This window comes from Ambystoma mexicanum, chromosome 2p (assembly GCF_040938575.1).
Source record: "Ambystoma mexicanum isolate Mex_15411 chromosome 2p, UKY_AmexF1_1, whole genome shotgun sequence".
NCBI classification, from domain to species: domain Eukaryota; kingdom Metazoa; phylum Chordata; class Amphibia; order Caudata; family Ambystomatidae; genus Ambystoma; species Ambystoma mexicanum.
This window is the reverse complement of record NC_090923.1, coordinates 724,542,676-724,556,406: the sequence shown is the minus strand read 5'-3', so window position 1 is coordinate 724,556,406 and position 13,731 is coordinate 724,542,676. Positions and strand designations below refer to the sequence as shown.

General features: G+C 49.9%; 1 protein-coding gene across 1 annotated transcript in view; it reads right to left on the bottom strand.

Moving 5' to 3' along the window:
- The window catches only part of LOC138567788 (calpain-1 catalytic subunit-like), a 398,207-nt gene that overhangs the window by 169,891 nt on the left and 214,585 nt on the right, over positions 1 to 13,731 (bottom strand). Inside the window, exons 9-10 of the mRNA XM_069646278.1 lie at positions 7,307 to 7,467; positions 590 to 750 (exon numbers count right to left, since the gene is read on the bottom strand). Of these exons, the coding sequence (XP_069502379.1) occupies positions 590 to 750; positions 7,307 to 7,467 (322 nt within the window). The remainder of the gene's footprint in view (positions 1 to 589; positions 751 to 7,306; positions 7,468 to 13,731) is intronic.

Sequence of the window (13,731 nt, the reverse complement as noted above, 5' to 3'; positions counted from 1 at the left end):
ACTAGGAATGTGCTCGTATAGAAATGCATGAGTGTAAGTGGCAATTAAAGACAGGGGTACATACCTTTGCTCACTTACTGAAGCCGGACACCCCAAAGTGCCTATTCTGAGGCCCTTATGTAACTTTACAATAACCTGCAACTAGCCAACCTATCACCACTATCAGTTTTTTCCCCAAAATAAAAGTGCTCTAACTATACCCGAGGAACACTAATCTACTGGACGTTATTACTACTCTTCTGGAGAACGTGGCTACTCACGATCCCAGATCCCACCGGCCCTTAGACCATCTTTAGTCTGGGCATTGCCGACTCCTGCATAGGAGGCATGAAGCGGGAGCTGCACTGGAATCCACACACCGTAGATGCAGGAAAAAGGCATTCCAGTAAACATTTAATTGATTATTTTATCTAGAATACCAGTGAACAGAACGCACTTTTATTTATTTATTTATTTATTTACATTTTTGGACCGCACCACATACCCATAGGCCTCAGGTCTGAGTATCTCAGAGGTTTCCTGGCCACCACCTGTCCACTCTAACGTACTCCGTCCCTTCTCCAGAGGGTGGAGCCCAGTGGATGCCTACCTGAAAAATCTCAAAGCCGATAGCGAGGAGCTCTTGACCTCGCCTCTTCTCCTGACGTCTATCTCTCTGTGTGAGGGAGACCAAGAGGGTACAGCCGGGCTCCTCATCTCCATCCGCCTCCGACAGCTCCACCAGGTACTGGGGGTTCGTCCAGAAAGTGGCTGCAAGATTGGGGTTAGTGGAATTAGTGAATAAGAGAGGCTACCATGATACAACTTCCCCACTACCGGGGTTGGCCAGAACCAGTTCAGTCACCCGTACAAATTAGTCCGGACCTATCCACTTCTCTTTCTGCCAAGCATGTTTTTATTCCTGCCTTGGCCACCACCCAATCATCCATGCAGTTTGTACACTCATGTAGCCTGCCCTGGTCAGCCACCCTGCTTGCTGCCCCCTCCACCAATGCGAGGACTCCCAACATCCAACCAGCCCATGCACGGACCCTATCGTCCCATACACAGTGAATACTAACCTTACACAGCAACATTCCATATTGATCATGTAACACAGACACTGACCCACCATTCTGTCACTTTGCTCACTGTACACCCCCATGTGCTTCTCTGTCTGGCCCTCCATCCCCGCGAACATATAAAGCTTATTCATCAGTAGGGTGGCCAATCAGCTAGATTTCAGGGAAAGGGACCCTTTCAGAAGAAAAAGAGGGCATTGGGTTTGCCATTGGAGCAGGCACAGTCCAGGACTCTGCAGATCGGAGTGTTGCCAGCTGTAGAAAGTGAGGACATGGACAGGGTATTGCTGGATGTAGAAGGCCAGGAGCTGACCAGGGATTCCAGGCTGGAGAGAGCCAGTAACGACCAGACATTCAAGCGCAAAACAGCTGGAGCAGAAGTCGCACAGGAGCCATTAGTACTAGAAAGGGGATCAAGCAAAAGACGGGAGGCCACACACTTAATGATGGCAGACTCAACGGAGAAAGGTCTTAGAGACCCTCTATCACCTGGGTAGGAGAAGCCAACAGCTGTGGCAAGATCTATGATGAGATGCCAGGGCCTGGACCTAATTGGGCACCGTAGGAGAGAACACTACATGCCGGTTGCAAGGTCTACCGTGTAATGTTATTGAAGGAGGATGTATTCCTGTGAAGGCCATTTATCATATTAAAGGTGGGTCATTTTCTCTAACTGTTACATTCATTGCTGGGACATTCTATAAAGTGTGGCGTCTTCCTTTGGAGGACTCTTTGTGGTTGATGAAAGAGCGTACTACTTTCCTTGTCAGCTGGGCAATTAAGTGGAGAGGGAAGTGCAGAATGGGGAAAGGCAGGAAAATAGTTAAGCATAGCGGCAGAAAAAAAGTGCTGGTGAAGAGATTTCCATGCCAATTTTGCTTTAGTGGGACGACGGGGGTGCTGTTGTCCAGTTATGCAAAAGCTTAGGACTGCTTTATGACTAGAGCAGTAATCTGTGGGGACCAGACTGGGTTTGGGGAGTACCTTTCCCTGTACTGTACTACCACCCACAGTGGGACATAAAGGGGAGACTAGGTGCCCCAAGGGAATGCTTCAGTTAAGCCAATTTTGGAAGTTTCTTAGACCAGAAAAGCCGCAAACAATATGTTAAATAATAATAGAGTGCAACTTTCGACTCCAATAGATTGCAGTGTGGTTCACCTATGGTTTCCAGCCATGAACCTCAAAGTATTCATTAAGTGCCCTCTTCCTGGATGTGAAGACTAATGGGCAGGAGTCGTTGCTTGAGGTGCAGAGGGGTGCTGCAAGGCATCTCACTTTGCCATTCACTTCGATTTGTGTTAATCTTGGAGCTATTCAATCCGCACATAAAAAACCCACAAGTATTAAGACTTCAAAGAATTAAATTACTTCCACATTTAGACATGGAAAAGTTGAATATGGGGAGTTCTACATATCCCCTTTCAGCAAATTCAGAGTGCTCCTGGGGGATGGGGGAAACACAGAAAGAAAGAAAAAGAAAGCAAAAAAGGAGAACACACTGAAAGGTCATGGGTGCGTCTCTTATGTAGTAGGCATAGTCTAGCAGTTCGGTTCTGCTGACATGAGCCGTTGTCTTATAGTGTGACAGAAAAAGACAGAATCCTTAGTGTAAGATGAGTTGGTGAGCAGGTGCACATGGATCTAGTGCACATGGCCTAAGCCCCACCCACCTGCCAATCACTGCTAAGCAGCCCTCCAGCCTCTTTTCCTTTGCAGTTGGTGAGCAGGTGTGAGTGGATCTGGGTCACATGGCCTAAGCCCCAACTACCTTCTTAGCCCTGCCTCTTCCTTTCAGCTCTTAACTCTTTGATCAAAGGCATCTATCATCCAGGTATCTGAAGTGAAGGGCAGATGAAGAAAAGGGCAATTCCTGTTTGGACCTGTTCAGACCCGGATGTCCCAGAGCCCGAATCCCTGCTCAGACAACGGGTAAGCATGCACTGACATGTATTTTCTCCCTCCATCCCCACAGGCCATCCCCACCATCACCAGGCAATGGCAACGACATCACCCCTCCTCTAAGTCATGGTCGCCGCAATGCAGCAACCTCACCCACATCAGCATCAAGCCCGTTAGCACCCCCTCACACTCCACAACACAGAGGTTGATGCTCGCCAACGTCTGCTCAGCTATCACCCATGCAGCAGACATCGCCTAGCTCATCACTACACACAACCTTAATGCCATCTTCATCACGAGACCTGGCGACACCCTCCTCCACACACATCCTGGACGTCCTTGTTCCCAATGGATACAGCATCCAACACCAAGACCGACCGAACAAGAGAGGCGGAGTCCTCGCAGTCATCCACAAGACCTTGTGGCCCTACACCAGACTTGATGTCGACCACATTGGCACTGTCAAAGTTCTCTCCTGCCACTTCCCGCTCTCCCTGACGGACAGAGTCACCATCCATCTCATCTACAGACCACCCAAACTCAAAACTGCCTTCATCTGAGACTTCACCGACCTGGTCACCACTATGTCCCTCACACATGCCAACTACATCTTCCTAGGCGACTTCAACCTCCCAGGCAACAAGGTCACCAAACTGATGAAGGAAGCTCTCTTCTGCCTTCTCGACACCCACAGCCTCACAAAGCACACAAAAGACCCAGCACATGAGAAAGGTAACATCCTCGACCTAATTATCACTGCACTGCCTTCTCTCCACTACAGCTCTCCTCTCCCGCTTGACTGGTCTGACCACCTGACTGTGCCTTTCAACATCCTGCAAACCACCCCAGTCAAGCACTCACAGCAGAAATCCAACAGACAAACCTTCAGGTCCTTCAAGAACTTCCCAGTGGATGCCCTCATGGAAGACCTCGCCAACCTCCACCTCACATGGACTGAACACCCCCAACCAAACTGTGAACCTCTACTAGAAGCACTCAATACCACCCTCTGAGCCTCCATCAACCGATACACACCGTCAGAATCCTGGTACACGCACGAACTTAACCTCAACAAAAGAGTCATCAGGAAACAAAAGAACACCTGGCACCGCTCCAAGACCGCATCCAACCTGGCGCTCTTCAAGGAGCAACTGGCTGACAACTAATTAACACAGCCAAGGTCTCCTACTATCAAAACATCATAGCAGAAGCCGACAACAAAAGAATAGCGCTCTTCAAAGCGGTCAAGCACTGCGTCAACCTGCTACCCAACCCTGCCATACCACACTCCACTGAAAAATCCACCACCATCAGCACCTTCTTCATCAACAAAATCAGCAAGATTCCCCAGCACATAGACACCAGCTCTGTGTCCACAGACCAACCTTACGCCCCTCCTTGTGAAATCTCATGAATGGACAACATTCAAGACACTCTCTACAGTGGACCTGGCAGAAAACCTGGCTGCCCGCAAAGCCACATCGTATACAGACATCATCCTCCCAGCATCCATCCTCAAGACCCTGCCTGCAGAAGCTCTCTACCTGGAGATCATCAACAGCTCCCTAACTCATGGCACCTTCCCATCGACCCTAAAGACAGCACACATCCTTCCTCTACTAAAGAAACCCACTCTGGATCCCAACAACCTATGTAGCTATCACCCCATCACCCATCTTTCCTTCCTAGGTAAGATAATCGAGAAAGCAGTGGCCGCACAACTGCAGCAACACATCGGCACCAACAATTTCCTCCAAACCTACCAATCCAGGTTCAGACCCAGATGCAGTATGAAGATGGCAACCATACAGGTGGTTGATTAAACACCCTCAACATCCTTGATGATAGCCACCCTTGCCTCCTGGTTCTACTCGACGTCTTGGCTGCTTTCGACACAGTAGACTCCCAGGCATTGAAGGACACCCTACATTGATGCATGGGGATCAGCAACCTTGTCCTACGCTGGTTCAAGCCCGACCTCGCCAACTGCCAGTATTTTGTTCAAGATCGCCAATGTTACCTGTCACCTCTGGAGTCCCGCAGAGTTCCATACTCTCCCCAGTGATCTTCAATCTATACACGGAGCCGCTGGGAGCCCTCCTAACCACGCAACATCCACCAGTACGCCGACGACACACAGATGTGCCTTATGATCGACTCCTCAAGGCCATTCACAGGCTCAAAACCTACCTCTCGCTGATCCCGTCTTGGATGTCCAGTGCATACTTGAAGCACAACCCATCCAAGACCAAATTCCTATTCCTCACCAAAAACACTGAACACCCAGACATACAGACCTGACTATCAACCATGAACCAGGAGGGCTTCACACCCAAGCTTGTGTCCTGCGCCAAGTCCCTCTGGTTCCACATCATCGAGAAACACCTCACCTTCAAGACACACACAGCTAAGAAAACTCAGACAGCTTGGTATCAGCTCTCCCTCTTGTGGAAAGTCAAGGCCTTTCTCCCTCCGGACAGTTTTAGATCCACTGTTCAAGCACTGGTCCTATCCCACCTGATGGTGGCAATGCCCTCCTAGAAGGCCTCTTGTCGTCCTCCCTTGTACCCCTGAATATGTCTTACACGCGGCTGCATGCTTCATCAAGAGTCTACGCAGATATGACCACATCACCCCACCCCTCATCGACCGTCACTGGCTCCCACTGCACCCATGAATCACTTTCAAGTGTTGCTACATCATCTATAATGTAGTCGCCCTCAATTCACCCAGTTATCACGCGGAGAAACTCAGCATCTCGGGCGGACAGGTCACCACCAGAAGCCAGGACAGGTGCATAATGGAAATACACTGCTGCAAAAAGGAAAGGACCAGAAAACAAGCCTTCTCTGCCTACACCCCAGGGCTATGGAACCTCCTCCCCGTCAGCGTCAGACTCACCCCCACGCTCCTACAATTCAGAAAATAACAAAAGATCAACTCTTCAAGGCGTCTCTCTTCCTCAACACCTAGGCCATCATGCCGCCCGCACCACCCGACTCACTAGATACCGTCCGCCCCCCTCAACCCTGCTACCCTGTACAGCTGTACCCCTCCTCTGTGTCCTACCCCCTGCTGTTTATCTGTTCAGTTGTTACCTCTGTAAAGCACTCTGTTGGGTATCTGTATTGTTGTATACCTCTGTAAAGTGCTATGTTGCTTCTCGAAGCTAGGTCCACACTCAATAAATATAATAATAATAATGCCTGGAGTCCCGCACCCTGACAAAGTGGGGCACATGATTGATGAGAAACAACCCGCCCGCCTACTGAGAACAGAATGCCTTGGGGCAACTAGGCCTAGTTTAGCCTCAGAGTGTGGAGGGTGTTATCCTCAGTTAGAGCAGAAGCAGTGAGAGACTAATTTGGAAATTAGGCATTCCGTCTCAATTTGGAGGTAATGTGGGAAGGTAATGCAGAGGGCAGGGTTTTGCCTGATAGGAATGGTTTCGAACTAATGCATTTTGTCCTTTTTCTACCCTTATTTTTCTAATACATCGCTTTAAAAGTGTATCTGTCTGTCTTCTGCATAAATGACAGGAGGGGGGACTATCTAGATGGCTCCAAAGGGCTCTTACATGGGTAACGTATCACAGGTAATCTAATGGTGTGGTTTAAAGTTTCTAAAGTGGCGCCCCTAGTGGATAAAATTAAGACCAATTTATGTTGCTCAATTTAAAGTTGCTAAAGTGGGGCCCCCAGTGGATGAAATTGGAACTAATGCTTATTTTGCTTAACAAACGACCATAGCTGTTTTGCTTAACAAACAACCTTAACAGAAGCTAAAAATGTGCTTATCAAACAACCATAAGAAAAGCCAAGAATTCGCCAAACTTTAGTACAAGCAATCCAGGAGAATGATACAGAAAAATCTGGGAAATAGTGTTATTGGCACGCAAGAATTACGAATCCCCAGTGACAAGAAACCTGTAATTCAATTATCATGCCACCCAAGAGACAATCTAATTTTGGAAAGTCGTCGGATGCTCGGCATAGAAAGGAAGCCGGGGCAGCAGAGACATCTGAACAACGCCATCAAAGACTTCAAACACAAGCAGACAGACAGGCAGCACTGATGCAAGACACCCCTGAACAGAGACAAACCAGACAACAAGCTGATAGAAGTTGTCTAATGCTCAGCGTAAAGAGGCAGCCAGAGCAGTAATAGAAAACCATATTCAAAGTTTGGTTCATTTGTAGCCCGGGCAACGCCAGGTATATCTGCTAGTAATCGATAAATATAAAGTACATAAAATTAGTTTTGTAAACATCCACCGGTTGGGCCAGTGACATGGATCACCCCTGTTCTCTACCTCTGGTCATGCAGCACCCTCTGTGACCTACCTTGGTTGTTACGGCAGCCACCAGCATTATAACCTCTGACCCAACGACCTTGGAAGATGCTGTTGTTCCACCCATCTTCCTTTGGGATGCCTAGAGAATCTGGTGACAGGTTACACAGCTCCAGATTGTCGAAGCAGCGCAAGAAGTCCTCCATTCGCATCCTGCATGGCGAGAGGGAGGGTGAGCAATGTTTTAGCTACAGCTCCAAAGTATTATATCAGCCCTTACCACCCCTGGGATTAGCGCCATGCTTATAGTCATAATTTAGAATTAATTATAATTGTTCCTTTATAAGGCACCCTAAATACCAGAGGTTGGTTTCTAAGCGCGGGATAGGGATTCGAACCTATGTTGCACTGCATTGTCTTGCTTCCAAGTCGAACGTGTTGCCCCTGAGCTATCCCCCTACCTTTGGCAGCAGGCTTTTCTGGCTGGTAACAGCGCTGGGCCCACATTAATGCCCTCACCTCGCTCTGTCCTATAACTTGGGCATGTGGCATTACCAGGCGGTGAAATCCGCTGCCTCAGGTGTTTTGGCTTACTTAATCAAGTGCCTAGGTACAATTCACTTTAATGTGTACACTACATCAGTCGTCATTATTAGTATTAACATTTCTTTTGAACATGCTGTAAACAAGCACTCTGGTAGCAGCTATGAGACAGCTACTAAAATGTACAACCGCTCCATGGTTGTGAATCAAATATGTAGACATACAGCCGATGTGACAGATTGGGTCAGCATAGATGGCTTGATTGCACTCTTGAATTTTGTTGGGTCACCCAAGTCGATCGGGAGATTGTACCAGAGCCGGAACAAAAAGTCTATTTCCTGCTGTAGTTTCCTTCATGAGCAAATACCGAAGGTTGTTGCTTGAAAATGGTCTGAGTAATCTTGAATGGAGTTAGTAGTTGAAGTGAGAGGCCAGATATATACAATGACTGCGCATACATTTACTGCGCAAACTTAAATGTTGTATTTCGACATGCCCATTTCACCCCATATTTTTGTAGGGGGGGGGGTCTAGCCAACCGCCATTGTAGAGAAGAAGCACGTTCGGCGAGCTCTGCATGATGAGACAATAATAAGCTGCAAAAACATGTTTCGCAGACGCCTAATGCATCTGCTCATCGCTAAAACTGCTGCCGAGGGTATCCGGCGACTCTGCCTTGGCTCCTAAAAACCTGAGAGTCCAAATTTGACTAGGACACCATGAGATACGGAGCCCCAGAGCAGAATGACAATGGCGCCCGCCATGTGAGGGACCCGAGCGGCGCTGCGCACACATACACAGGCTACCGATCCGAGCCTTGGCAAATGAACGTGAACCAGGGAGAGGACGAGAGAGCTTTGGCCATAGCCAGAAGGCTGGAGCAAGCGGATAACCGCAGCGACCAAGGAAAGGAGCCGGGTGCGCTGTTGGGCACTAGCAGACTCCGGTGGCCCAGCGAGCTCGGGACTCCGCAAGAGGACCGCCCCCCGAGGGAATCGAGCGGGCCGGACCGGACGAAGAAAGCACCGCACCCTGTGGTGATGCTTAAATATCTAAAAGCAGCTGCAAGAGCGGAGATCAAGAGCCGAGATCGCTCCTGGAGGACGCGCCGCGGAAGAACACTGCAGGGAGCGGAGCGAGAACCCTGGAGCTGCGACGATAACGCAGAGGCAGAAAAGCACGCAAGGTGAGGAGAAAGCGGGGAGGGGAGACCCTGCCTGGCTGCCTCACCATAGCACCCCGGGAGCAGGGCTGCCCCCTCCCCGCAGGACCCTGCCCCCCGGGCAGAGAGGAGACCCAGAGACATGATGGCGCATGGCCCCTAATGGCGCACAGGGCAAACAGCGGGACCACTACCGGGGAACTGTAAAGGCAAAGGGGGAGTAAGCGCTGAGAGATTGGTGCCGCCTGACTCATGGCACGGCGCAAATCGAGGTCCTGGCAGAGATCGGGCCCAGCTCTGGATCTAACACGCCACATGCACCTAGGTGCAGTGTACTGACAGCACCCCTACTGGGCAGCTAGCCCGGGTACCAAAGCGGCCCACTGCCCAGCTCCCATGCATTTAAAGGGTTAGTGATAAAAACACATACGGACGGACTAGCTGCAAACGCACCTCGAACCTCAGGTGCCAACCATACACCCCTCGGGGAGCACATAAGACAACGCCCTGTGCCCAAGCGGTGTAATGTCCATGAAAGGGGCTAGTGGCAAGCAGAAATAGACCACCATGGAGACCTACACGGCTGGTGGAGCAGCTAAGCCCGACACCAGCGCCACTGCTGCTGCAACAGTAACACCCGAACCCCCTGCTGGGAACACAGAACCAGGGAACTCGCAGATCCTGGCTGCCATCAAAACGCTCCAATTGACTATGGAAAGCAAAATAGACGCTGTGGCCATTGACCTGAACCTACTGCAACAAGATGTCTGCACCAGTGCTGGCAGAACCGATGCGCTCGAAACCCAGGTTTAAGGCAACACTGAGACCAAAACACAGCTATTGAAGGACGTTCACGAACTGGCACGGAAGGTTAAAAACCTTGAAGATAGGGCTGAGGAAGCCGAAGGGCGGGCACGCCAAAATAAATTAGAATTTTAGGCCTGCCAGAGGGCATTGAAGGGAACAACCTCACAAACTACATTGAAGATCTCCTACTGCAAGAAATTGGGGCTGGGAAACTATCGCAAGGCTTCACCATTGAGAGAGCCCACCGATCCCTCACCAAGCGGCCGCCTCCTGGGACCCCGCCCAGGCCAATAATTGCTAAAGTGCTCAACTACAGAGACAGAGATCTTAGCCTTTTCGAGATCAGGTGGCCACATACAAAGAGACTCTGCAAAGATAGCCATATATCCAGACTACACTTTCCAAGTCCAAATGAAAAGAGCCCAATTAATTTACTCCAAAGCGAGACTGAAAAAAGCGGGTCTGCGCTATATGCTCCTATACGCTGCAAGACTGAAAGTACTGCATGGTAACAAAGCGCGCCTGTTCGACACGCCAGCGGAAGCCAGAGAGTGGATGGATGCGGAACAGATCCCAGACTTGGAAGTAAAAGAGCGCAAACCACGCTAAGCCACGATAAGAAGGACCACCGTGATCCAGCCATTAGACAAAACAAGCATGCAAAAGGCAAATATGACATCCTAACGCAGCAAGATTGATCCTTACAGGAGCCGTACCGAAGACGGACTGCTTCTAACGCAATAGCAGCCAAAGCGGACTTCTTCCACCGCAGAAGTAATTTGGGTATATCTTACCCACCCGTAGGGCAACAAGAGACCACCAAACGGTCAAATGGAGTGTAAACGGGGTAGTCAGAACGGGGGAAACCTTGCTGGACATGTTTTGTTACAAGGGAGTTTAAAGTTTAGGGAGGGAGGGAACACGGAAGTTGGTATTTTAGTTGGGAAATTTTATAAGGGAAAGCCAAGACCACCCATTGCATCAGAAGCGGCCGGAACCAGAAGAAAGCCCACCATAAGCACCACCCCTGAATCCCTGAACACGCAAAGGTCATGGCGGATAAAATCAGAATCATGACATGGAATGTTAGGGGAATGAATAGCTACATCAAGCAGCGCCGGATTCATACATTCATAAAACGGAGCAAGGTCGGGATAGCCCTGCTGCAAGAGACTCATCTGGATGCACGAAAGCTTGCCGCATTGGCCAAAACATGGAGAGGAACATTAATAGGCTCCACGTACTCCACGTACGCCAGAGGAGTCCTGATCTGGATCACCCCAACCATCCCCATAAAACTGATAGACTCAAAAACCGACGACGGAGGCAGAATGGCCCTGGTGCACAGCACAATAGAAGGAAAGGACGTCTGCCTAATTAGCACCAATGCCCCCAACCACGATGCCACAGTCTTCTTTCGATCATTATACTATACAACCGGCTTGCCCCCTACAGAGATAGTATCCTGATATGGGGGGGATTACAACTGCACCCTAGACCCCTCCAAAGACAGGTCTGACAGCAAGCACATCCGCCCGTCCCCACCTGCTAAAATATTGATCGCACTAACGCAACAATTTGCGCTTTGTGACTTATGGAGGGAGCAACACCCAGAAAAACGAGAGTACTTCTTTTACTCACCCCCACATGCTGTTCACACCAGATTAGACTACATATTTGTCAGTGAAGAGCAACAAGCCTTGTTTGGGGACACGCAATACCCGGTCAGAGTGTTGTCTGACCACTCCCCATTGACAACCACCTGGACAGTGTTCGCACCCAGACCGCTGGCGCCCACGTGGAGGCTTAGAAGCAAGGCCCTGCTAGACGAAGCCTTCCGCGAGCAGATCAGGAAGTCCACATTAGACTTTTGGCAAACAAATAGAAATAGCCTGCAGCACATTAGCACAGTATGGGAGGCGTACAAATTGATCATGAGGGGAGAAATTATCGCAGCCATAGGGGGAGCCCAGAGATCCATCATAGCCTCTTTAGTACGCACCGAGGAAGAGCTGGCAGAATTAGAAGCCAAGGCCTCCTCGGACGCAGAACACATATAAAAAGCGGTAGAGCTCAGGCTGTTTAGTGCACTGGGAAAAACTAGGGAAGCTCAGCTACACCAAACACATGGAAAGGAGCCATGCCCTCAGTGACAAACCAGGAAAGCTCCTAGCCTGGCTCTACAAACGGGAAGCCCCAAGAAAGCCCATCTGCCAAGTCCGCGGACCAGACTGCACAGTAGTACACACACAGGCTGAGATAAATGTGGCATTTTCTGACTTCTACCAGGACCTTTACACCGACCCTCCGTCCCCCACAGACATTGAAATAGAAGATGTACTGGACATCATCAGGCTACCCAAACAAGATGCACAAATGGCCGAGGCCCTAGATGAGCCCATCACCCCAAAAGAGGTGGGGGCCACCATCAGATCCCTACCGTCCGGAAAAGCCCCAGGAACAGAAGTGCTCCCGGTGGAGTTTTATAAAACAAATGAAGAGGCCCTAGCACCCCTCCTAGCCAAAGTGTTCAATGAAGCATACGAAATTGGCACCCTCCCTGACACCATGAGAGAAGCCGTAATCATCCCCCTATTAAAACCAGGTAAGAATGGGGCGTAGTGCAGTTCATACAGACCCCTATCTATGTTAAATTCTGACAATAAGATCCTGACAGCGCTACTGGCGAGAAGGCTGCGCAGAGTGGTTCCCCTACTGATCCATCATGACCAGACTGGCTATGTGCCAGGGCGGACCATTACTGAGAACCTGCGCAAATTACACCACGTTATATATAGCACCCATGGCAGCCCGGAGAAATGCGCAGTGGCGTCCTTGGATGCCACCAAGGCATTTGATTCAGTCCGGTGGTCCTGGCTGCGCGCCACCATGACCAAGATGGGGATAGGACCGTCCTTCTTAAAATGGACCAAACTCATATACACCGACCCCGCGGCCAGGGTGCGTATGAACAACAGATACTCAGACAAGTGGTACCTCCACAGGGGCACGCGGCAGGGATGTCCACTCTCCCCCATGTTGTACATCATAGCCACCGAACCTGTTGCAGCATACCTAAGGCAGGGATACGGAGATGGGGGCATTGTGATTGATGGAGTGACCCACCTGGTCTCTATGTATGCAATAGACACCCTCCTATATCTCAATAACCCAGAACACATATTGCCCTACATCCTAGAGATTTTAGACGGGTTCCATAGATACACGGGGATACAAATCAATCACGAAAAGTCATGCCTCTTTCCCCTGGCCGCTCTAAGTGAGACCAGAGAAGAACGCCTCCCTGCCATGGCCTTTAAATGAATGGGAGACCACCTCCCTCAAATATCTGGGGAATTACCATCCACCAAGACCCTAAGGCCGAGCACACCTTGAACACACTCAGAGCAAAGGAAAGCTTAGAAAAATCAATGGACTTTGGAACAAACTCCCGCTCTCGGTGGCAGGTAGAGCAGGGTTCCTTAAGATGGTGGCGCTGCCCCGACTCTTACATCACTTCACCAACGTCCCATTCAACATCCCACCACAGTTGTTCAAAGATCTAAACAAGCTTTGCAGACAATTCCTCTGGCAGGGAGGGAGGCACAGAGTCGCACTAGAAGTGCTGCAGAGACCTTACGACAAAGGAGGCTTGAAAATTCCCAACTTCGCGCTATACTACCTAGCAGGCCAACTAAAACACGTGGTGCAATGGATGGCAGATGAAACCACAACTGACACCCGACTCCTACAACCAGCTATCCCCCACATGCTACTCAGAGACTTGTTCTGGACCCCTGCAGGCGCAACTCAACACAACCCATACCTGGTGAAACTAGGAATTCAAATTTGGAAACGAGCATGCAAGACCGTGAAGATAAAAGACCCATAATCTCCCCAGATCCCAATAGCCGCCATCATGACAAATAGACCAGGGGGCCTACAAGAGGTCGGGAGCACATGGG